Source organism: Mesitornis unicolor, unplaced genomic scaffold (assembly GCF_000695765.1).
Source record: "Mesitornis unicolor isolate BGI_N332 unplaced genomic scaffold, ASM69576v1 scaffold32956, whole genome shotgun sequence".
Lineage (NCBI taxonomy): Eukaryota > Metazoa > Chordata > Aves > Mesitornithiformes > Mesitornithidae > Mesitornis > Mesitornis unicolor.
In genome coordinates, this window is record NW_010193525.1 from 1 (window position 1) to 26,697 (window position 26,697).

General features: G+C 38.7%; 1 protein-coding gene across 1 annotated transcript; it reads left to right on the forward strand.

Moving 5' to 3' along the window:
- Positions 1-12,826: 12,826 nt before the first annotated feature.
- LOC104543000 (UDP-glucuronic acid decarboxylase 1-like) lies at positions 12,827-26,371 on the forward strand (the record flags this gene model as incomplete). The annotated part of the gene is made up of 5 exons (XM_010187489.1): positions 12,827-12,861; positions 15,376-15,424; positions 17,502-17,545; positions 21,207-21,267; positions 26,191-26,371. Coding segments are annotated over 5 exons (370 nt in total), but the record flags the coding sequence as incomplete, so codon positions are not given.
- Positions 26,372-26,697: the final 326 nt, after the last annotated feature.

Below are 26,697 nucleotides of genomic sequence, written 5' to 3' on the forward strand. Positions count from 1 at the left end.
GAGGCAGCAGGCGGCCGGCCTTCAGGCCAAGTCCACGGCATGAGGTGGGGGCGGGCGTGCTGTGGAGGTGGCTTGGCGGAGGGGCTGACTGAGGAGCGGTGTGAGCCAGACGTGGCTCAGACCGCTCTTTGTCTGCCTCGGTCTTAACCTGGTGGCTGTGCGAGGTGAGGCTGCAAGGAAGTTTTTCCAGGGCGGGCCTCCTGTCTGGTTTTTGTGAAAGCCTCTGATGTCCTGTGTGGGGGCTAAATAAACGTTTGTCTGTTTATTAGCTCAGCACGTAGCTGGAGTCTTAAGAGCCTGAGCAGAGACACAGAGGTATCTGGGAAAATCTTAGAATAGCCACTGATAGGGATGTTGGTGACTTCAGTTATTAGGTGTGAGTGAAGTATTGTGGCAGAAGAGGTGATGTTTTCTACCCTAGAAACACAATTCCCTTTACTACCATATGTTACTGTTTTTTCAAGACCTCGTTATTTAGGTACTGCTGTCATCCTTGAAGTTATGTGCCAACTCTGACTCTTAGAACAGTTTATTTGCCTAAATGACTCAGGTTCCATGTATACTGAAGCAGGGACAGCTTCATGTCTGCTATTATTTTGAAACAGTTTGATGTTTTGCCAAAAATGATACTTGATCTTGAAAACAAAGTTAATACCCTGCTGTGAGGATACTAGAATTGAGTAGCAGTTGACACAGCCATTGGGACTTGGCTATGGATTAGATTCTATGGACAGTAATTGGTGTTTGCTGTCTAGCTTTGTGCGTAAAAGTTAACCTTAAGGGAGGGGAAAAACTGCCGTGTGATTTCTGCTGTCTGGACTGAAGTCATAGAAGTCTTCTCACCACTTGTTTCTGATTGTTCTTTGAGATTCAGAAAAAATGGAGGAAAGGGACTGCAGATCAACGTGGCAAAAGTAGCTTGAAGAGGGAATAGGTTGTTGTCTGATGGGATTATGTTTTTTTGCAAATCTAATGTATCAGATTGCTGTGCTTTTCAACCTTTTGAGTAGTGGTCAAAAGTAGTAGTATCATTAGTTACAGCTCTGGTGTCATTGAGTGCAATATGATATGCTAACAGATACTACTGGTCCAATAGAGTCTAGAGAGACTATTTTTTGTTTTCTTTCCTATGGAAATGATTATGATCCAATCCCCCTATCCTAAAAGTGTATTCTTTGCAGTATTACTGAATCATCGCTGTGCTCTGGTTGCAGTCAGATGCTGCCAGACTAAAATAGCATAGAATTTGAGAAAACTGAGCTGCTAGTGTAGGTGTATGTGCTGGCACTTTTTTTACGTTTCTTCTTTCTCAAGTACTCTCCAAGTGACTAAGTGTTTTCAGGGTATGTACCTCCTTTCCATGAATTCCCATTCAGTGTTAGTACATGGGGAATCGGATTTGGAGGACATTATGTTACAGGGAATGAAATACTTGGCAAGTACATGATTTTTTTATGAACTAGGACGTAGGACTTTTTTGATAGTGCCATTTTGTCAGTTTGTGTGAAACCCTGAGAATGTTTAGGGAGTATCTTTTCTAAAAGTGTCTTATTTCTTAAAAAGCTTCTGCCTTGAACTAAAATTTGTCACAAACATGCACATGAAGAAGTTCTCTATGAGATTTTGCAAACTAGAGGAAGAGCTTATCACGGGCAGTTGCAAGGCTCTCAGGTATCTCACTCTCAAGAGTCATTGAGTGGCTCTCTTGGTAGTTTGACGGCACAAGTTATTGGATGGCCACGTTGGCTGAGGTTTCCCTGCTCCACATCTCCTATTTCCCACCAGCATCTACCATGTACAGGGACTTAAATTTTTGTGCTGTTCACAAGGAAAGGGAACTGATCTGGAGTAAGGTCACCTGGCAGAAAGATGTTGGGTTCCTTTTCAGGTTATAACCATTTGGCAGTCTGGGTGTTCAGACAGCTCTTTTGGCCCAACTGAGGAGGAGGCGGTGCAGTGGTGAAATGGGCAGGTGACAGTACTGGTTGACAGTGTTGCCATCACGTGCTTTACGGGTCTACAGTTAAGGTCTTGCCTAAGGAGTCATGTTGACTTTGGTTAAAGTACCACTGTGACACGAGGTGCGCAGTCAAGCTCATATTAAAGATACTTAGAACTCCTTATGGCCTTCACTGGTTTCCTAAGTGGCACTTAGAGTAAGAAGGATCCTTACTTCACATCTGGGTTTGAATTGAAACTAATATTTCATGTCTCATTTTTGTAAATTTAATTTCTATTAATTAAAAAAACCCACATTGTTCACTTGAAACAGTGTGCTATGCATAGTTTGTGTATATAAAAATAGAACCCAAAAGGAGCATCTTCACGCAGCAGGCAGTTAAAAGCTGCTGTAACTTAAACAACTGAAAAAAAAACTGAAATGGTCAGAGTTTAACTAACAGTTATGTTTACCTTGTCTTTAGGCCCTAGGTGAAAGGGGTGACTTAGTTCCCCATCACCCAAATGATTAATCTGGAGATAGTGCAGCTAGTGAGCTGTCAAAATCACTGTAATCCGGTAGAAAGCTACTCGTTTTGTTTTGGTTTTAAAATATATTTTTCAGTATTAGCCTGGCTCACAGTGCTTTCTCCTGTGAACACTGCGTGGCTGTACTGTACTACATATAATGGGAAGCCTTGCCCAAAGGTTGAATTTTCATTTCACTTTTAAAGAGACAAAGTCTTCTGCTACATCCTTTCTCTGGTTTAACCTCCAGCAAGATACTGCAGGAGTGCTAGTGCTAACCAGAGGAAAGAGGGGAATGTGGAGGTGGACTGAAACAAATCCTTTCAGTCATGGGCAGTATTTGCATCATCTTGAAGCTATTGTGAAACCGCAGCTTAAGAATGTGAGGTGATTATAAACACAAGTGAAGTGGATTTGATTGATTTTTGTTGTCTGTAACAAAAAATGCAGACTGATCATAAAACGGCAGCCAATTAAATAGATACTGTACAAAAAACTAAAAATCCAGTGTCGTCATGACATGAGTAACTTATGTGCAAGTTGAGAGTTGTTTTTTCTTTGAAAATCCACCTGCTTTTGGCTTGGTGTATCATTACATAGACACCTCAAACTCATTCCCTTTGAAGTTTTAAATGGTTATTCAGCTTTATATAGGCGTACTGAGATGCTTTACTGAGCCTATCTCTGTAGAATCGGGACCTCATTTAAGTTCTTGGAAATAACACTGTGAAATCTTGTAGCCAGGATTTAAAGACCAGAGCCCATCAATTTGCATGGTTTACTTTAATCTTGTAAATAATCTTGGTGTAACAAGGGAGTTACGTGTTCTTAATAAAAATAAAGTAAGGGCTCTATTTCTGGTAAAGTAGAACAATTCTCTTTGCTGTTTGTAGATCAAATAGTTCTTGGGAAGTATGTCAGCAGCCTTGTTGCTTTTCCAGGGGAAAAAAGAATGAATAGTAGAGTGCTGTCATGAGATCCAAGATTAAGACCTTGTTACCTTTATAAGATAAATTACAGCACAACCACTGAAACAAGTTAAAAACAAAGTATCAAAATTATGCGAGGGAAGTACATCCTGCAGTGTAGTGGTTTGACTTCTCTCAGCATTTTTACTTTCCATGGTTGTTATCCTTTGTTTCACAAGGTTAGCCATTTGTTTTTGTCCGATTTCCATCAGCTGAGAAGAATGTAATGTACTCTGCTCAGAATACTGAGGTGTGAGTAAGCTTTTTGGTTTGAATCTTAAACCAGCCCCTTGCATGTTGCTTGTATTGCATGTGTTCAGAATGAAGGTTAAATGCTACTTGATGTGTTCTGATAAGCTTTTACTTTCACTTTTCTTAGTAGAAAAATAGCTGTGAAAAGTAGCTGCGAATTTCTTCCTGTACTATTGTTTGAGGCTGTAGTGGAGAATAACAGAAATCTTCCTTCTCCAGCTATTTTACAGCTAAACAGCAGGATTGACTGCCCATGAAAGAGTTAGAAATGGTCTGATGTGACACCAGGCTTGCCTGCTTTTTGTTTCAGCATGCCATGAATTTTCCACCAAAAAAACCCAACCCCAAACCACAAACATTTGCTTGCTGGCTTTATGTCCTGCAGAGCTGCCTTTCATCTGTGGGTTTATGCAAATAAGTTTACTGTCTTCAACAGCTTCCAGTTCCCTGCTCATCAGGCTTCCAACTCGCCATAGCCATGTAGCTTAGGCAAATTTGTTCATGCTTCAGTTGAGTTTGTCAGAAATAGAGGACTTCAGCTCTGCTTTGCTAGCCATGTTTTAAAACATTTTTTTGGCATCCTGGAGAAATCCACCCTTACAGTTCCCAGCTTATCTCCACTTAATATTTGTCTTTAGTATTTGTCTTTAATATTTTATCTCCATTTAGTATTTGTCTTCACTGTGGCATGTGCAAGAAGTGGTGCTGTCATCACTCTCTTCAAGGACAAACACTCCTAGAACTTTCATCTTCTTTCTCCCGTATTTTCTTGCAAAGGGGAAATGTTTCCCTATCATTTCTATTGGTTGTTTCTTTTCTATAACGTTGGTTGTCCAAAGCAGAGTTTAGTTAGAACTTGCGGTTTTCAACTTCTCATCTGTAGACCTTAGGAAGGAAGAGCTGGGGGGGTTTCTGCATCAACTTATCTGTCAGGGTTTGTAAAAGGTAACTGGGAAAAGTGGGTTTGTTTCAGTTACAGTGCTGACCATTGGAACATGCTGTGAGTCTGCCGAAAACAATGGCTTAGCAGTCAACAAACTTAAAATAAAATGCTGAAAAGAATGGATTCGAGTCATGACCCTTCATGTGATTGCCACCCTAATTTTGAGTCATGTTACCTTGGGTGGCTGCTCAGTTTCTAGGTTGTTGAGATAAATAGTTCTTCTGTTGTCTCTTTCCTTCACTTGAAATAGGGAGATGTAAGGCCCTAACAGCAGCATGTACAGGTTAGTTGGCTTAGAAGGTTTCTGTTGATTCTTTAACCTGCCATGTTACTTTAAAGCAAAAGGAGAACATGCTTTTATTAAATTTTACGCATTCAAATTGTGTAGGTCAGATTTGTCTGGAGATAAACATCATCTCATAGGGAATTTTTTTCATTACCTGATGTTGTTTAAGGAAGGACATGTATGGTTTTCAGTTCTTTCTCTAGGAGTAAGTGAAAAGGGGACACAGGGGCATTAGCAGTTTAGATTGCTCAGCTTTCAGATTGCCAAAATAGTTTTGACCCAATTCAGAATGTAATTATTAAACAGTACTCCATTTAGATATAGGTCAGAGTCCTTCTGCTGTCTTGGAGTTCAAATCTTTTGTAGGTAGTCAACATATTAGCAAACTACTTTGTTGTTTCAAGCCAGTAAACTCAAAGCTGGAAAGTCGGGGTTTTTTTGTGTCTAAGCACACTCAAGTGCAATATATGTGGTGGTCCTGTTTGGAACTCGATAATTGTGATGTTATGTGCGTTCTGGGTTGTTTTTTGTTTTTTTGTAAATATGGAATGTTTTATCTGTTCATAATAAATAACTGGAGTGCATTACCTTACTTGTGACAAAATAAAAAGGATAGACAAAAATGCATCAGTAGTGGTAAAGAATGATATGCTAAAGATATGAGATAGGAGGGAGTAGAAACACTGAACAGAGAACTGGAAAAATGACGTAACAGAAGAGTTAGAAGGAATTTTTCTGGGAAATGAAGAACACCATTCAGTTATAAAGTGATGATGCTAATTGAAATGTTAGAATAAGTATTCATGGTTAGTATCCCATCCAGTATGAAGCTTCATTAACTCTTGTAAAGAAATAAAATTTGCATAATGTTATATCTCACAGCTGTAAGAGTGTATCAGTTTGCCAGAGTTTAAGTATTCATTCTTAAGAGAAGGTACAGAAATGTTGTCCTGTTGTCTGGTTGCCTGTGTTTTGTTAGGTGATGACTAGCTGAGGGATTGACGTAGGGTGGTGGTGTTATCCAAATTGAAGAGAGCATCTTACCCTTTAGAAGACCTTGTATCCTGGTGCCTAGGGTACTTACGTGGGAAAAGCTACTGTTCCCACCTGCTGTCTTTGATTTGGGGCAGGAACTTTCCTGTTGAACAAGACATCAGTTCAGGAAATATAACAGGAGGAACTACTTGCTGTACAGAAATCTGTATAGGTGTACCAGAGGAGTAGATTAGTTTTATTTTTTTAATATTAAAACTATTATACATTCCCCAAAGGCATAATCACAAATTTCACCCAGGAAGGTGACATGCCATAATGCAAAGTTATGATTAGTAATTGTATGTTGTTATCTCCGCTAATATTGCAACATGCTCTCATCAGTATAATAATTTTCTGAAGCAAACTGGCAAACTACTGGTGTTACAGATAGGATGCAATTGTGTTTTTATTGTTTTGAAATCTAGATTATAAAATGCAGTTTGAAATGTACTGGCCAAATGGTTTAGGTTGGAAGGGAGCTTAAAGATCATCCAGTCCCACCCCCTGCCATGAGCAACCTGGTCTGTTGGGAGGTGTCCCTGCCCAAAGCCCTGTCCACCCTGACCTTAAACACTTCCAGGGAATGGGCTTCTACAACTTATCTGGGCAACCTGTTCCAGTGTCTCAGCACTCTGATAATAAAGAACTGCTTATCTAGTTTAAACATACTTTATTTCTGGTTAACACTGTTGCCCCTTGTGCTATCACTGCAGGCCCTGTTAGAAAGTTTGTCTTTATCGTTCTTATAGGACCCCTTTAAGTAATGAAAGGTCTCCTCGGAGGCTTCTCTAGTCTGAACAACCCCAGCTTTCTCAGCCTTTCCTCACAGGAGAGGTGCTCCGGCCCTCTGACCATTTTGGTGGCCTCACCGAGTATCCCCACAAGTATCTTCAAGTCCTCTGCAGGACTGCTCTCAGTCCATTTCACAGAATCACAGAATGTTAGGAGTTGGAAGGGACCTCAAAAGATCATCCAGTCCAACCCCCCTGCCAGAGCAGGATCACCTAGACCAGGTCACACAGGAACGCGTCCAGGGGGGTCGTGAATGTCTCCAGAGAAGGAGACTCCACAACCTCTCTGGGCAGCCTGGTCCAGTGCTCTGTCACCCTCACAGTAAAAAAGTTTTCCTTATGTTCACAACATTTGTAGCCCAGTCTGTACTGATACTGGTGATTGCCCTGACCCAGGTGCAGGACCTTGCTTTTACCCTTGTTGAACTTCATGAGACTCACATGGGCCCACTTCTTAAGCCTGTCAAGGTTCCTCTGGATGGTGTCCCCTTCAGTGGCACTCCTCAGCTTGTTGTCATCTGCAAACTTGCTGAGGGTGCGCTCAATCTCTCTATGTCATTAATAAGGGTACTGAACAGTACTGGTCACAACACTGACCTCTGAGGGACACCACTTGTAACTGATCTCTGCTTGGATATTGAGCCATTGATGGCAACTATTTGGATGCGGCCACCCAGCCAATTCCTTATCCATTGTGTGGTCCATCCATCAAACCCTTATCTCTCCAGTTTAGAAACAAGGATGTTGTGTGGGAAATAATAGTTTCCTAGGGGAAGCAATAGTTTTCTTTACCTTATTACATAATCTAATTGAGATATACAGAAGAATTAAATGAAGACCTTAATGCATCTGTGATAATAAGCTTTTTCTGAGCTCCCTTTGTCTGCTTTTATTTTTTTGTCAACTTTTACTTTGGAGACAGAAAGCTGATTTCTACCTGGAGACTGAGACTGCTGAGTGACTACAGAGAGTCAGTCAAGGGGAGTCAGATTTAAGGAAAGAAACTCTCTCTTGAATGACATTATATCTCTCTGAAATAGGAAGTTTGTCTGAAGCAATTCAGTCTGAACATTCAGAGCTCAAGATTTTGCTCTAGAAATTCAGGTTATGACCATATGTCAGTTCATACTGTTCCTGCATGCTGTTTCTGTTGATAGTGAGATCCATTCGAAACAAGCATCATCTTGTACTCTTTTTATTCTGAGTAGCAGAGATTGTAAGGAGGGCAATACAGGGAAAAAATCCTGTGTTTTCAGCTAAATCTACTTAGGCAAAAGTTTGTATAAAAGCTTCTTTCACTGAGTGTCTTAAAAATGCAAATAACAAAGCCACTGGGAAAGAAAATGCTTTTAAAAGAGATTACATCTGGTTTTAGTGTGATGCAGTCTACAGTTGGATCTCTCTGGGCACCATGGTCTCACTTTTTAAAACATCTGTTTTTAAATGTATATGATGCTGAAACTAATATTATCACTAACAGTTTCAGATTGAGTGTTTATTATCATCGGGGCCTTGTGACAGTCTATGACTTGATTTTTTAATGTCTTTTAAAGAGACCCAGAGAAGAGGAATCATCCTGGGGTAAAGGCACAGGCTTCCTGTGAGATGCTGGTTTTTTTCACCTTCAGATTGCAACAGTGGTGTTATTCTGGTTCCCCAGTCTATTGTGGACAAGTTAGTTAAGGCATGCAAGGTTCTCACCATAGTAGTCTGTGATTTATAGAAACCTATACAGTAAGTATTATTGTAGATGACAGACTCAAAGGACATTCAGGTGAAAACATACATACTGTTCCTATACTCTGAGGATTGAGAAGAGTAACTTGCCTGGTATGAAGTGCAGCTCCTCAGAGCCAAAAGTCTGACTATGGTAGATAGGAAAGTGTTGATTTAATAGTGGATGCTCAACAGCAAGTTACTTCTGATTTCTGCTGTACTTTTTTGTGAGTGACTTAACAGATTTTGTGGGGTTTGTTTTTGGCTTTGGTTTTTTGTTACAAGCCAACTCTGCTTGCATGAAGTACCCAAAGGACAGCTCTTGGAATGTTCCTTTGTGGAAAGCAGCCCAGTCATTGCACTGCTCTGCATCCAGCATAATTTCAGACAGGTCTTCTCTAGGAAAACTAAACAAATAAATTTCCTGGAATATAAATATATTCAGTGGAAAGAAAACCGTTCGTTACTTGCCTGTGACTGCTTTTTGTTTAAGGTATTTCTGAGAAGTTACGGGAATCTACAAAAGTTTTACTGTAAGGCTGTTCTTGCCAAATAGTTATAGCTTTGTCTCTCAGAGGCTGGAGGGGAAAAAAATCAAACAATAAACAAAAAAAAAAAGGATTGGGGGTTTCTGAAAACTATGAGTGATTAATGTTTAGTTGGCAAAATGTAAATACCTCTTTAATAACAACACTGTGATTAAGTCTTTAAGAAACAAATCTCCTCTTTTCCAAAAGTACAGCTCTTTATTGCTTCATCCAAGTCATGTCATTTTTCTTTGGAAGCTGTCACTTCAAAGTAATGTCTGTGGGAGTGATTAATGCCTTTGATGTATTTTTAATCTTTATGGTACTTGCAATTAATCCTTGCAAATACCCTACAATAAAAATAATTGTTGTCATTATTTTATGGAAGGGATGCAGAAGGGAAAAAACATCCCAGAACAGGTAGGGTCAAAATAGGACTACACTTTTCTCCTACAGGCCATTAAACCAGACTTTCATGTGTCTCAGAACAATCCAGACATTCTGATCTCTTCCCTAATGGCAACTTATTATTACCTTAATCAGTCATTGGGTGAGGTTTACAAATAGTCTTCAAGAGAATAAGCAGAACCTCTATTTCTTCTCTTTTGTAGGTGAGCATCTTAATTGTTTGGTTACAAGTTGTGCTCCTGTCTGTCTAATCCAATTAATCCTGAATGCTTTGCTTGCACAGAGTTTCAGTAGACTGGAGGGAAGACTCTGCCCATGAATGCTCTCTAGTTGGATGAATAGGAACTTCTTCACAGAGTATGTACTGTGTGTGCCTGTGGGGGGTGAGGATGTGAAATCACTAAGGTTTGAGAATCTGCATAGGGCTATTATTGTGGATGAATACCTCTTGGCTTAAAAGATCTGGCTTTAGAGTTGAAATTTTTGTGATTGTATTTTTTTTAAGACTGGCTTTTACAGTGAGGTGCTCAGTTACGTTAATGTTTGCCCAAATTGAGTCCATGAGGAGTCTGATGCTTTTGAAAACTGGGTTTATGTGTAGTGCCTGATTCTTGACCTTGCTGGTATGGAAGCTTTTTTTGACCATCCACGTGTCTGCAGCTTTTGGTGCCTGAACTTGGTGGGTCTGTCAAAGGGCTTTATGGTGCCTGTGAGGGGTTTCAGTTTGGATTTAGGCTTTTAATTCTGCATCATTCTGCTTAACACTAGTCTTAATATGTTTCCATCATTCACAGTAACTTTCTTGCCTGGATGTTGTACTGACCTTGGCATAACCTTTAGGGCAAGGAAGTGACAAGTCAAGGAAATCCTCTGTAAGCCATAGTCATGCTGCTGGTTCTGCAGCTGTGTAAGCATGTTATATAAATAATTGTGATGTGCATTTTGGAAAAATCCAACAAAACTTTAATTCCACTCTAGCGCAAAACCTCTGATCCCATCACCCTTGCCATAAGCTGTTTGTGAACACACGGTAGCCAAAGAGATTCTCCCTAGAATCATGCATTCAGAATCCTTTGTGAGGGCAATATGTTCAAGCAAGTTTCTGTGGCACCTCTCTACATGTGAGAGAGTCTTCAGTGTTTTTCATATCCCTCCATATGGTATTTCCTATGTGTTTCATTTTGCAGTTTCATTCCTTTTTTGCAATGTTACAAAAATATACTTCCTAGAAGTCTAATGAAAAGTCATTTACTCCTACAGAACTGGGATATCAAGCATAGTGTTCCTGGAAGTACACAAATGCTTTTCTGAGCTCCTTTTCCTTGCAGTGTATGCTGAGCACACACAATTACCGTGGTTTCTTTAGGAAACCGATTTCTTGTGTGCAATATAGCTGCACTGTCTTTGCTGCAACAAAACTAGCAGGGTGATATTTGTGGTGCAGCTGGCAACTCATTTTTTTTCATCAATTTCTGCTTCACCAACCTAGCCCAGATGTTTCCTGCCACTGCGTAAACAGTACATTACATTATTTGTATGGGTTTCTGCAGCCCAGAAAAATAACTGATTGTAAGTATGGCTGAGTGATGTATAACTGAAAATTCTGTACCTGTAGTTGCCAGATAGTCATCACTCACTGCAAAGAAAATAGGAGTTTTTTCATTAATGTTATAACATATAATTCTAAAATCCTGGCCAGAGGGTAAATAAGTTGAATTCAACTTGGTGCTCAACACTGAGAAATTACTTTATCTAATTACCATAAAATGCAGTGGTTTTTAAATTCCGTTTGATTTTTATTGGTTGTCTGCTCTAATACAAACCTTCCTTATCTTTTTCCCAGAAGACAACAGAGGTTTTATGATACCACCACAGATATCACAGTGCCCTCCTACGGTTTGTTTGATAGTCTGTCATGGATTGATTTGAGTTACTCTGAATTACTCAGCAGCACTCAGTACTTAAAAACAGTTTGGGAGCTGTGCCATCCCCTAAAGGGTGGAACAGTGACTGCATTACTGCATCCTCACTCCTGTCCTCCCAGATCCTCTTTCCTGGGCATGTTTCTTTCCTTCTCCTGCTCAGGAAGTGCCTGTGACTGTAGCAGCATTTATTTTCGTATTTCTGTAACACCTCATCATCTGGTTCAGATCAGTAAGTAACCATCATAGACATGTATGTGCAAAGCCTGAATCTAGGCAAAATAGTCCTGAAGCACAGCTTACAAAAAACTGAGGACCTTGGAAGCCTTCTATACATAATCTGATACTGCATATAGGTTACACCTCCTTAAGACCCAGTGTGATTTGGATCCCTAGGTTGAGCGTTGTCTCTTAAAGAGCAATTGCAGAATGATTTTCTGGAGATATTTGGGGTGTATTTCCTGTGTTCCTTATTGTTGCAGAGTCCCTTATGTAACTGTTCTGAATTAACCTTGTTTGTCTTGACAACTTGAAGTTGTCAGCTCTGTAGTGTAGCCTGGTTTATGGCTTCTTCTTATTTCACTTTAAACTACATTCTGTGTCCTAGATGATAGTTAAGAGGAAAATCAATGTTCTGATATTCTTCATGTAATCCCTTAAACTCTGAACAGTTTCAGAAGTTGTTTTTTTTTCTTAGTAGAAAATAAATTGGGCAGCTGAATCTTTTTGTGAACACAGAAACGGCTGATAAGTGTTTGCTGTGCTATTTTATACTGTGGTTTGCCTTCCTTAAAACTCTTTTCCGTACAAACAGTGTAATAAATGAGTTTTGTTTCCTGAGTGAGGCATTTGGTTATATTGCTTAGGTACCTTTTGTGTCTGCGTCACAATATATACATACTTTTGAGAGAGAAAGCACATGTGCGTAGCACTTGCTACCTTTAATGCAGGACTCTTGTGGCACCACTTTGGACTGGTTCAGCTATCGCCTGTAGTGGCCAGTCTTTTTACTCTTGTCAGTCTACTGTTTCCAATTTGTGTGGTTCATGTCTACAGGACTCCTTTCTTGCTCTTGCCGTTTTTTCCAGTAACCCTGATAAACAAGTCCAGACCTTTGGTTTGTTTAATCTATATGTAGTGACAAATTACAGCTCAGAGATTTCTTGTACATTTTGTGTATGTGATACAGCGTGAGGATAATGATCAGATATGTATATCGGCTCATTTACTGGTCAGATAATTCCAGGTGTGCACTGGGATAGTCTAATCCTTTTTTATTGAATTACTGTATTTTCCTCCTTTTTTGTGGTCTCATGTAATTTCATCAGAATTCCTCCCATACTGTTAAACTGTGTTCTAGTCACTTGGGGTGTGAATATATATCATGTATGTAACTTATTTAGATAATGTGTTTAACATACTTAATATTGTTTTAAATGCCTTCTGATGATAATAGGAAAAAATCACCTAATGTACTGTTATATGACACTGTAATGTTCTTTCTCTTCTTATTTTTCAGCTGTATGGGGAAACTTTGTCAATATGAGGTAATGTATATAATTTTTTTAATTGAATATCCTTGTCTGGAATAACATTAATTTACCTTTCCCACCAGCATGTATCACTGTGTATTAGACAGGGAAAGAACAGAACAGCAGCTCACACTGTTTGAGTGGTTGCTAAGCAGCTGATACCGTTTTTTTAAATACAACGTGCTCAGTCTCTAAAAGGGTAGTATGTCGTATGTCTGCTGCAAATCTCACTCGGGACCTCGCTCATACTTCAGCATCTACCTTTCCTTAAACAAATTAATCTACTGATTTTGGATTTTTCAGACAAGTTGGTTGACATAGGCTTGAATTCTGCTTTTCATCAGCACAGATCAGACCGTATCTCAGTGACAATAGAGGCATAAACATTGAAGAGCAGCAGATCCTTCCCTGCTTGCCGTAATTGTTTCTGTACCTAGAATTACAAATGTGGTTTTGAGGGCTTTTCCTCCCCCACAGTTAATTGGGAGAGAATCTGGTGGTTTAACTGCTGAAAATAAAAAACCCTGCACTGTCCTGTAGAATTTTTGCCCTTAGAAATAGGAAGACATAGCATCTGCATGCAAAACACGCAGATTTTCACAGCATTTCTGCTTGCATGTGAGTGTTTGTCCTCTGGGAAACTTACCAGGAAGACACAAGAGAATACGGGGACAGTCTGTCCCCTGCAACAAAGTCTTTGTGCATAGAGGACAAAATACTTCATCGTATTGTTTTGCTAGTAAAGGGATTTGGTACCATGCTTAACAACACAGGGTAAAGAAAGCTTGAGCCAAAGTAAGAAAAAGAATAGTTTTTTGTGGGCTCTGATTCACCCAGGACAGCATACCCCAAGATCTGTTCCTATCCCAGGCTGTCTACTCCTCTTGGAGTTTCCCAGACTTGCTACAAAGAGTGCTGAGCTGTTAGGCACGCAGATGCTTAGCTGCTGTGGCTTTGCAGATGGAGATAGTATTTAGATTACCATGTTATTGTGGCCAGCAAATGATGACAGCTTAGCAGCTGTCACAAGAGCAGCTGAGCATTTTCAAAGGAAGGACAAGAACTGCAGAGGGGGTTTTGAAGAAGGCTGGTGGACATGGGAGCCAGTGTGTTCATACTCTAATAAGCTGTCCTGACAAATTCTACCATTACCTGCATCTGACTTCTGATTTGATTTGTTCCTTACAGAGCTGTTGAAGGGAAAAACTTTATTTCTGAAGGCCTGATGTTGGTCCTCAGCCAATAAGATTGTCTTTGTTAGGAGGAAGAGCTCATTAAAGACTAAACTGCAGAGTGCCAGTCCTTAAATTCCAGGATTTGTGAATAAAGGATAGTAGGAATAACTTTTGATGGAACCTTTTAATAATCTGATGGATTTTACAGATTTTCCTTGCTCATTTTGCAGGGAGGAAAGGCTATGCGTTCCACAGGTTGTTTGCATAGTTGGTTGGGGTTTTTTTTTGAGATTTCTATTATTTGGGAAACATTTGAAAAATTTGCAAGAATTACTTAGAATTGCTTCCTTGTAGTAAATTCATACTAGGGTTTTTATTTGCCACTATTACAATAAATGGCATTTTGTTTCAAAAAGATGTTTTGTGGTCTGTGTGTCTTAGTCTAGGAGTTTACTGCACTCTTTACTGATAGGACAAAACAAATCTGGTCAATAATATTTTTGCCTCAGTAACGGACTATAGTGACATTTTAGTAGAGAGTTTTACAGAGGGATATGAAAGGAATCATGCCTCTAATGGTGTGGCACATGTATATCCACTTAACAAAGCACCTTCTATTTCCCAAGGTGTAATGGCTTCAAGTCCCAAGTAAAGGAGCTCTGTTTTATTTGAAAGAACTCTGTTTTATGTTGGATACTCATGAATCCTCTAGTATGCAAAAACTTACTATAAGATAAATAATTCCACTTTCAGAAAGTTTAGCTTTAAAAAAAAATATATCCTACACTTACAGAAGTTTACTCAAAGAATGAACACAACTAATTGAGATACATTACACAATTAGATGCTAAATGAGACCACACAGATTTGTGCAACACACCAGCTTCTTAGACAGTACTGTGTTTTCACAGGTTACCTTGACTTCCTTCATCCTTCTGTGTATAAGCTTGGCTTCATTTCAAGCAAGTAGCATTTGTGTGCTGAGTCAGCATTGCCCATCAGATGGTCACTTAAGACAAGTTTTGGTGTAGGTCTTTCTTCCATGTTTTTGTAGAAGTTCGAAGTCAAAGCTGGACGTATTTGCCCTTCTAATTTTCTCTGTAAAATGAATGTAATCTTTTTTGTTATTACTCTTTCCTGTGGGCTTGGTTCAGTTTCTGCCAAACTTGGCGACAGGACTCGCTGATTTCAGTGGGAATTGGACCATCTGCTTTCATGCTCCGAGTGTGTCTTTGAAATAATACTAAATTAGGATGCTTTGAAGGTACTGTTTCAACAGCAAGAGCGTGATGCAGGTGCAGTGGAGCAACTATTGCTTGGATATGAATTATGTTTTTTCTTTTCTTGCCAACAGGTCTCTTCAAGAAAATGGGGATCAAAGGGTGGAAAGTAAAATAGAGGAGGTTAGTTTGCTAATAGTTGTAGTCTGTTCTGTTTCACCTGTTTCATATTGGAAGTGTGTATTTAGCTCTATCTTGTTACTCTCCATTCCACTAAAACCATTTCAGAGCATTGGATTTGTGTCTATATGTAAGTTTTTTAACTGTTCTTCATTACAGTAGTTTCTGACATAGATCTGACTCTCATTGTTTTATTTTCTTTGCTCCAAACCTTTCTTGAAAGTAATTGCTCTGCTGTATCATTTGCTGCAGAGACTGTGCTAGAGTCCTCCTGAGATCTGTGTTTTGTTACTGGATTAAGGATATACACAATTTCTTTCCTGTATCACCTTTACAAAATGTTAAGTGTATATGTTTCATTAGAAAATGGAAACCTCCAAGAATGCTTTGCTTTGTTATTAACAAATGAACACAGGTAGCTGTGTTTGTGGTCAAAGATGGTGTGCAATTCCAGTACTTTAAGCACAAGTCCAGGCAACTTCTGGAGTAGACATTGGGTATTGAATATACCAGTGGTTCTGAACTTCTCTACCAATACCTCTGAATTTCCTTTTCAACCTTGGTTTGCTGTGAAATATTAAGAATGTGTGCAGCAGATCTTTCTCCAGATGCTTTTAGACTTCCGGTCTAATAACAATAAAAGAGTTTAATAGATAGAAAAGTCTTTGAGGTTAATACCCCCTACCCCTTGTGTGGCTGTGTGTGACTGTACTAGTCTAGTCTGGTCTGCCTAGTGTCTTGTATTCCACCTGGTTTGCATAGGTTTATATAGTGATCATTCCTCTGGACACAGCAAGAAACCCACTGAAATTGCTTGAAATCAATGGAAAGATGACTTTTGCATTCTTTTTTCTTTTTCTTTTTTTTTTTTTTACATTCTGGTAAAAATGGCAGCAAGCATTCTGAAAATCCTAGTTGTTTAAGAATGGTCAAATGCTTGACATTCAGTGGGTAGATCTGAGTTACTGTAATGCTTGAGAAATTGGGCATTTCTGGATCTTGTTTTTAAAGCTTTAGTTGTATCGTAAATAAGTAAAACTGTTTCAAGAACTATTTGCTGCTCCACAGAGCTAGATGTTTAATGAATATAAATGACAATACTGTATTTCATCTTAATATGAATATGCAGTTCATTTCAGTTCGTGAAGTTCCTGAATTGTCTATCTCTAACCAACAGGATTTGTACCAAACAAATTAATGGTGGCTGGTGATGTGTTGCCATATTGTATCATTTCAAGTGATAACTCTCTGATAGCTTTCAATTTATGTATGGCCCCTAGATGGTAAATTCTGTTACAAGGTTTTACTAAATTTAAAAACAGGAGTTCAGAGACATGTTGAAATTTGGCAGTACTGTTAGAAATTTGAGTCCTGTGATAAAGCACCTGAAATTGATGCCAGCTTAAGTGATTCTGGCTTTCAAAGCAGTGAAAATGCCAACAGAAGTTTTCGTAGGTGAACTATGTTTTGTAACAAATTTCTTTTTATTAATATTTTTTAAAAACCTAGCTATACCCTCAAATCATGATGTGAAACACATCTTAGATTTTTTAAAATTATGTTTTTTAAATTAACATATACCATGTTCTGAGAGAATGACAGTCTTTGCATTGGAGCTAATGCCTCTGTTTCTGTCTACTCTTAGGTATGTGTATCTGCTGTCCATTTAAATAGTTCAGGTTTTACTGACTGTCCTGTTGTGCTGTCACTCGGTATAGGTTGCTCTTGACAACTTCAGACAAGTCACTTGTGAGTTCACTTTGCCAATTAGGGATCATAACATCCAATGTTCTTATCAACAAGGCTGTGGTACTCACAGCCTTGAGGTGTTTTGTTTTCGGTGGTAAGCTAAGGGATTTCACGCTGTACTGGGCAATCTGATTTTTGGTGAAAAAGGTTCAAGGGGGTTTTGACATAAAGAATGCTTTAAGATAAAAGTTTCTTGGAGTGTCTTCAGTGAAGCTCCTCACAGGAGACTGTTTGCCCTGATTTTTGCTCTGAAGTAACTTCCTATACACGTATTTTGTGATGTGAATCTTCTTCCAGTCTTCAAAGATTAAATGTTATTCCTTTATTTTAGGCTGTTGCACCTCTAAGGGAGAAAATCAAAGACCTAGAAAAAAGGTATGTCTTTCTTGCTAAATTTGGGAAGCAGATAAAAAGCACAGTTTTTGTTCTGTAGTGTTCAATTCTGTAGCTGTAGGCTTGAGTTAAATGTTTGCATATAACTTCAGTACCTTTGGATTTTTATCATATATAAGTGAGAATCTGGCCTTGAGTGCTTGAAGAGGTTAATGCTTAAGGTATTCATGTTGATTAATTCCCACTAAAGTAAAAAGAGGGTGCTGGATTTTTGTAAAGTGCAAGTCCTGTGGAGGAATTTGCTGATTTGGGTCCAGCTGGTGAATGGATTGCTATGGTTTAGTAAGTCTACCCCAGGTGTGTGCTAAAATGTATTGGTTTCAACTTCAAAAAACTGAAAAATTGTTTTACTTCACATTTCACACGCTTACAATCCATTACCACGGTTCAGCTATTTGCTTGTAAATCTGTGCATGTGCTTTGATGAGCCTGACTGACTCACTTTTCTCAGGGTTTGTAAGGAAATGTGATATCTTGGATTAAACTGGATGATGTAATTGAGTAAAAGCAGACAGGACTTTTTTGATGACCTGCAGATATTAAATATGTACTCTAGTTCCACCAGACGTTAAATTGACGTAGTTGTTAAAAAAATAAATAATAAAAAAATTGAAGCCTGATCCACTTCTCCTTCTTGTGTCCACTCTGCAGCATTGTTTCCTCACTTTTATGCCAGCAAAACCACTTGAATGCTGATGGTGAGCTGGATAGGGAAATGAGGCATTTCAGTCTCTCTCTGCACATAACTCTCTCACTTCCCAGCCCAGTTGCCTTTCCACCAGATCAGTTCTCCCATCTGAGTGTCCTCATGGGCTGGTGCTTTTCATCACAACATCAGGTCTGGAGCAGGAGTGGGGTTTGGCAGCTCTGACAAGGATACTGCTGCTTTCGGCAGTGATAGTGCTTCACAGGTGACACTGTCCATGTCCATACAATCAGCTGGTTGAGAGTACTGCATTTCAAAGGGCCAAGTCTGGACTTATCAAGCAGTCCCAGTAAGCCTGGATGGTTACATATGGCATACTGGTGATTGTATGCTGTGCCTCTGGAGAGAGGGGCACAATCCTATTGCTCTTGGCCAGAGGTATGCTCAACACCCACAGTGTTTGGAGTTTTGTTTTGCCAGTGAGGAGTTGCCCCTCCTTCTCCCACCCCTCTGGCACTGTAAAAAAGCAAAACAAAACAAAACAAACCCCAGTTCTGTGTTTTTCACAATTGATCTGAAAGATTCAGTGACCTGCCACATGCAGTTTGTTTCAGTGAGAATACTGATCTTATTGCTCATCTCTTAATATAAGCATGAATGTCATGGTTGAACTAGGCAGTGTATTGTCAACATTAAACCAATTGCGGACTGAGTCACCTGCAGTAGTTGCATGTGATACTACCATACCAATTGTAATGGTCAAATTATAAAGTAAGGATTTTACATCCAGATTAAACGTTTGATGCCGTGTCTCTGTTCAGTTGGTTTATTTAATCTTTATCGATAGCCCAGTGTATCTTCAGCTTCAGTTGTTGTTAATCCAGGTATTTCCTTTTGCCATTCACAGAGGACCTTTGTGGAAGGGTGTGCTGATTGGTTTTTTAAAATTTTTTTTTTGTAATAATTTTTGAATTTTATATCTAGATGACAGTAAATAACGGCTTACTGTCAGATGCTTGAAGACTGATCATGCTTGCAAAGGTCACTCTCTAGTGTCAATGTCACTTTTTTTTACCTCATAAGCTGATAAAATGTGGAAGCAAACCATTGTGGCTTTTGGGAAAGCAGGAAAAACAAGAATTCCTTAGTGGTAGTCTCATGACAAGAGTTTGTTTAACTGAAGCTAAAGTTGGAAAGTTTTTATTAATAATTTGCACAGCAAAAGCATTGCCATGTATTCATTGAAGCAAAGATTAGGTCAAGATAAACTCACCGCTGTTGCCAAAAGATGAGCATTCATCTGGATCAGTTCCAGACTCTTGCCTGCTGCCTCTAAGCTAGGACTGGTGTAATGGAAGGAGCAAAAATGGTTGGGAGAGCCCTTTGGTAGAGTTATGACTCCATGCTGGATTAATGTGGCCTTAAAATACTGGTCTTAAAAATGGAGGAGACTGACTTTTACCTTTGCATCAAGTTACCTGGTACTTCTTTAAAAAAACCAACTCCATAAAGTTCTTGCTGTTATTGGTAGATTTGCCTCTCTATCGCAGGAAGGCTGTGTTTTATGTCTGCATTATACTACGCACCGCTGCTTCTCATTGCTGCTTAGCTTAAAGAAATTGGATTACTGTTAGTGACCCATGTGGTGATATAAGGCAAGTGTAGGTAGCTTTTATTTCAGTTTTTCTATATGGGTAACACTGGAGGATTCCGCTGCCACATTTCCCCTATCCAGGAAACTGAAAAAGGTTTTCACTCTGGGATGAAAAGTTGACACAAGTACAGAAGCATCTGTGCTTTGCCTCTGAAGAATTCCTGTTGAGCCAGTACTGCAAGTTAGGAGCAGAGGAGGTGCTTCAGGATCAGAGGTGTAGAGTCAGTTCAGTCATAGTCTATTTGTGAGCAGATGAAAATGTCATCTCAGTGTGAACCCTTGGCATACGTACCTCCTGTGTGCTACTTTCAATTGCATCTCTAGCCTGTGGACTCGCTGGAGTGGAAGAGTAACCATGGTTTGATTTCTGTCCAGTGTCACACTGATATTTAGTTAAGAAAAACCTGAGCTGTTAAAATATTGCCAAGACTACAATGCTAATTACTGAAATGAATAAAATTGACACCTTCTTTCACACCTTCCTTTGGAGAAGTTTGTTGCTGTATGCAGAATGCATGTCAGTGGAGAAAGAAAAAAGTGACATAATTCCTTGTCCATGAAATCATCTAAGATTCTGAGCATCAATTTTAAGCTTGAGAGGGAGCACCTAAGATTCATATGTCACACAGTTTTATTTTAGTATGTTTATTTTTGATTAAGTTCCTGTAAAGAAGAAGGTGCAAAAAAAATTTAAGTGAAAGTAGCTTGAAGACCCTCAAAACAGTGGCAGTCTAGCTGTTTCTGAGAAGAAATTTAGGATTAGCTTTCATACTGAATAAGCTCTCTGGTAAAAATTGTTGAAGTATCTTAAGAAGTTGCTTTGACATTCTGATTGTAAACTTTAAGGAGAATTAAAACTTTGTATTGTATACTTCCCATTGAAACTTTAAGGAGAAATGTTTGAAGTAAATGCGGTAAGTCAACACAATTTGCTTTCATTTCCAGAACTTTTAAGATTGCTTGCTTTTTAAAACTTAAAAAGGAAAGGAAGTCCAATCGCAGTTCATGTTTTATTGTTTTGTTCTCTTGTGATGTCATGCCTGGCACCAGTTCTGCTCTCAAAAGATAGAAGTCAAGTGATTCATTCTAGAAAATCAGTTAAGTGGAAATTTTAGAAGCACTTTTAGCAGATCAATATTGATATTTCTCACAGTGCTTTTACAAAGGATAGGCATTGTCTCAGGTTGGCCTTTAGAAAAAAGGACTAAAAATACCCTTAGCAGAACTTTTACAATGGGATGTTGTCAGAGTAGTTTTTTGTATTTCAAAGACAGATATATGAAAGAAGCAGCAAGGTGGAAACTTAATGTAGTTTTTCTTCTTTGTTTTGAAATGTTCTGTAGTTTTACCCAGAAGTACCCACCGGTGAAATTTTTATCAGAAAAGGATCGTAAAAGAATCCTGGTAAGTTGGTATTTACTCAGGGGTTGTTTTTGGGAAACAAGAAATACAAATTTGTGGAATGTAATCAGTCTTGTAGAGTTAAAAGCACGAGCAGGAATAAAGTAAACTACCTTGTATGTGGTATGTGCTGCACAGGGTTTAGAGTAGTGCTTCACTTACTCTGTGTTGACGTTCTCAAACTCATTACATGGATAATAGACTTGAGCTCTGGTTTGGAGGTTTGACTTGCCAGTTAAGCTACCATTCTCTGCTTGTAACATCTCAGGACCGCATTGCCAAAAGGTCTTCCATCTTGCACTCCCAGATGGCTTAAACTGGCAAAGACCTGAAAGCTTTTTAGGCATATCTTGACAGAAAGCTTGTGTGACTGAATTGGACAAAAACTAGTCAAAAGGCTAGAAAAGTAGTTGCTCTACAGCACTGTTAAGAAGGACCAATTAATTAGACTGAGGGCATGTTCATATCTTTATCTTTTATGTTACTGCTGATCTTTTGAAGCATCACAGATGTTTTAGGGTAGAAGAGACAGGCAGGTTAAGTCATGATAGGTAGTCATCCCAGCAATATCGGCTTTCCAGTTTTGCCTACAAACACTTTTGAAATTAGCTGTGTTCTAGTTTTATTTTCTTGTTTCTGTCTGTCCTGAGGTGAAAAAAATTGTCCCCATATTTTGAAGAGGTAGAGGAAGTATAGCTACTTAAGATCTGTAAATACAGAAGTATGCATTTTTGCCTCTCTAGTAGAGAGCAGTGTCTGAGACAAATACTTGCTAAAGTGCTTAACTTATCTGATGTTCTCCTTTGCTTTGGCTTTTCAAAATTTTGAAGAAAAACACCGAAAAGATGCAATGAAAAACAAATTTTGTTTTTACTGCTTTATTAGATAGGTTTCTTCACTCCTATTGCAAAACTTCATAAAGAATAAATGTTATCAAATTAGCTTGGTTCTTCAGTATTATTCTGTCGTTTTTTTGAAAGTCTGAAGGCGAGACACCTGTAGACTCCCTGTTCCCTTGTTGGATGTGGAAGGGACGCTGAGGAAAGTATCAGAGAGAGGCTTAGTTTTAAAAATTCTGAAATTGTGTGCTCACGTGTCCAAATATAATAAAGTTACCTTAATGTCATATTTTTGTGTAAGCAAGAAGGTACTTTCAAGAAAAGTGTTGGTGCAAGCTGTTAATAGGCTTAATACTAACTTTTAAAGTTTCCCTTTTAAAGATACTGGATATTTTGAAGTCTGTTGCTTGAACAGTCATGGCAAGTAGTTGGAATAGGAGTGTTTTCTGGTGACCTGGAGGTGGACAGCTTTTTTGCGTCTCTTTTGTAGAGTTTAAATTACTAAAGAGAAAGCTGACCAAAAGGGTCAGTGAGTTGCTCAGCTGTTTCTTTGTTGTGGTTGAGACCTAGTTCAGTGGAGCTCAGATAGATTTTCAGAAGCCTCCTGCCTATGTGGGCAGTTTAGTTCTGTTAGCATGTTGGTGTCATAATCCTGTAGGAAAAATGTTCATTTGAGTTGCTGAAGTCAGCTTATTAAGGACTTATGTAGACCTTGTGTGACACTTCGAAATTTCTCAGGAGTCAACACAAGAATCAGCAAGCCAAGCGAACTTTGGTGGATTATTTGCTTCATGTTTGTTGATACTGCATCTTTTCCTGAAGTCCATTCTAAATTCTGATTTTCCTCTGAATGCAGTTTCCAGCTGCAGCCTGGAAATACCCACAGCGCTGACCTGGTCAGACACCAGTTCTAGCAGTTACTTTTTATTATACTGCATCATTTTGAGCAACCTGGTCTGGTGGGAGGTGTCCCTGCCCATGACAGAGGGGTTTTATCAGGTGATCCTTAAGGTCCCTTCCGAACCAAACCATTCTATGATTCTATGATCTATTTGGAGGTGATTACTAGTAGAGGTGGTATTTCAGCTGAGACTGGATACTCTGGCACTTTCATTCAAAAGAGCTCAAGTCTTTGTCCTGTTGTACATGATTTATCTACTTGCTCAGTTATCTGAAGTGACTGGGCCACAGGCTTTTGTATGCAAGAGAGAGAATCCTCTTAATATTATGGATCTTAGTGTTGACATTGCTTTCAGTCTGTTGTCTGGGGTTTTCTTCTGAATCAAATGTGGTAGACCAATTAAAACATAAAATAATAAAAACCCAAACTATAATTTCCATATGAGACATTAGATGTTTTGAACTTTACTGCAGACAGCAGAAATGAACCTGTCTAGTAAATATACTATTAAGTGCCTCAAATGGAGGAAATGATCAGTAATATTTGTGCCTTTTAGTAGATGCTGAAGTTACCAAGCATATTGGCACTACTAAGTAATTAAATATTTTTATTAGTGATGTCTTATGAAAGAATGCTTGTTTAAAACTCAAGTGCTGGTACTTCAATTCTGATATGGAAACGATTCACATACTGTATATGATTTTATAGGTTAATATGTCATTGTGATTTGCAGGAAGTCATATTTAGAAATGAAGTATATTGACCTTGCTTTTATGAGTGATTACAGGAAGTCTATACAGAGCACTTCAATGATAAATTATCCTTTCTTTTTTAATATAGCCTCAAGTAATGATAAAAAATTAATTTATACAGTTCTTTACTTTCTAGGGGAAATACAGCTCCTTTTCCAAGTAATTCTTTATCTAATTAGCTATGGAAGTGATATGTTAATAAAGCTGACATACTTACAGATTTGAAGTGATTGGAAACTTCTTTCCAGACAAAATTGGTTTGTGCTTTTTTTTTTCCTTTTTTTTCTTGCTTTTTTGGGGGTTTGTGCTTTTTTTGTTTTTTGTTTCTGTTTTACTTTTTTTGTTGGGTTTTTTTTTGCTTGCATATAGCATGGAAGAGTGCTGTAAGCAGTGCTTCATTTGGGTTATGGTTTTTTTCTGAATGGGAGATGGGGAAGAAGACACTCTCTTTTACTGCACCAAAGACATGTGAGCATCGAGTTTGTCTTCTCCAGAATCCTGGAAACAGAAGTAGCACCAGGGGGGTTTCCTTGGGCCTCAGTTGAAGGAATAGGTTCAGGTCATCTGCAGAAAACTTTTGTCCTGGTCATCCCAGAAAGGCAGAATCCGTGGAACGTTGAACAAGGCTGCAGCTTACTTTTTCCCCTGGTAAGTGGTGGTACTTGACAAAGGGGTGTTCTCTCTCAGTTACTGTTATTTCCTCATTCACAGTGTTCTGCCAGAAACCTGTTCTTCCCTCCTATCTGTTCTGGGATAGTGGGAGCATTGAGGTTATTCCTTTTTTTTTTTTTTTTTTTTTTTTTTTCAAAGAGAGCTTCTCCTAAATCATCTTTCTCCTTTAGGTTTGTCAAGGAACTGAATAATACTGAATCTGCTACAAGGAAGCCCTGACAATTGCAAAAGAATTCTAGATAGACCCACTAAATTATTCTTTTATTAACTGGTACTTACAGTGATTTGATACACTGATGGCCCTGAATTTTTAATAAGAAAAACAAATGTGAGAATACAAGAAGTAGACACTCAAGTTTTTACAGAAGAAAATGGATGTAGTTATCTCTTCAATTCCTGATAGCTTTGTATTTGCCTTTGTGTCTTTCCTGGTTTGTTTTAAAAAAAATAAATTCTGCTAATCTATCTTTTTTCAATGGTGGATGGGAAGGAGTGGGCAGGATAAACATTTAGGCTTTTACTAGTTCAAAGGGAAAGAACTTCAGACATCTACATCCTTCTTCATGCAACATTTTATCATTGTAGTACATCATTCATTCATTAGATTCTTGCTTACAATTTCACCGTGTCCTTTTCTTATTTGGTTAGTTATCACTGCAGCTGAAGAACGGAGAACAACAGGTGAATCACTTTTAAAATGGGAATTTGATCATGTGGTCATATAATACAGCTGGTACCACATGAGGCTTTTACAAGTCTCTCCATTCTTTGAGAGCGGTGATCTGCCATGTCTTTGTGCGTTCTTGGAAACAGCTTATGGAGTGCAGAGAAAATAATTGCTTCTGTGGATGTGTCTGTCTGGATGTGTCACACAGCTTGCAGTTCTACTGCTTACTGTGTTGACTGCTTCAGTACTGAGTTAGTGGATTTTTGTTTGTTTGTTTGTTTACTGTTAAAGACTGAAGTGCAGAAAGGGAAAAATAATGTCCTTGCTGCTTCTACATCTGCAGTGGAACAAAAGTACAAGTTTTTAAATATTTTATTTCTGCTTATTTCTTTGCAGTAAAACATAAAGTTCCAAGACAGACAAATGCTGGATGTCAGAGCTAATAGTATGAGAGGCTGAAAACAGATTTATAGGATGTGAGATATGGATGCATTAAAAAATAAAAGGAGTATTTTTTGTTTTAGTAGATACTTCAAATGAAATGTCTTCAAAGACTTGTTTTCATCTAAGAATATGCTTCCTTCCTTCTGTGAGGGATGAAAGAATTTGTAGTGCTTACTTAGAACACCTAAGATGTCTTCCATTTAAACCAGACAAAAACTGGATTTCATATTTCTGATACTATAGATCTTCCACAAAAATAACTTGGCATGCTGTTGTCTGTTTTCTGAGAAATGAGAATTGCAGAGTATTCTGCTCTTAACTTTCTGGGTCTTTTTAGGCTTTGCTGTTGCATGAAAGGGCACAATCCAATTTGAAGGAGAAAAGGAAAAAATCTAATCTGAAAAAGAGATTTTGTTGATATGAATGGTTAGCTGAATTTCTAGCCTGGCAGTGATGAAACATGTCAAGCATCTCTTGAAATTTTAAATGCTGTAAATAGTGGACCAAAAAAATTAAACATGGAAATGGAGTTGTTTCCCCTGGAGTAAGCAAAGATCTGAAAGCTGCTGTTCTTCTGTCTTCATGTTTGTAGACTTTGTCTGGTGTTTCTGTAAAAAGAAAAAGAAATTTATACCAACTGTCCTAACGCAGATAACTGGAGGAGCAGGGTTTGTGGGTTCTCATCTTACTGACAAACTAATGATGGATGGCCATGAGGTTACAGTTGTGGACAACTTCTTTACGGGCAGGAAAAGAAATGTGGAGCACTGGATTGGTCATGAGAACTTCGAACTGATAAATCATGATGTCGTTGAGCCCCTGTACATTGAAGGTGAGTAGTCTCTGCTTTGGTAGCTGCACTTTGTTGTACTTTACCCTCGTAAGTACGGATGGCTGTAAAGAAATAAGTTATGCACTGGCTTCTGGATTGGTCTGATACCTGCATTCTTTGTTTATTATTAGCCTCATTTCTTTGGCTGCTGTGGGGTCAGATGTTCAGAGTGCTTTTGTCTTCAAAATGAGTTCTTCCTTTCTGAGTGGATACAGGAAAGGAAGTCTTAAAAACTTCCTAATGTGACTGATTTTGTGAGAAGAGAAGATGGCAGTGAGTCAGTCTGTCTGTCCCATCCAATGCCCCATGTCCCTGTGCCTGCATAG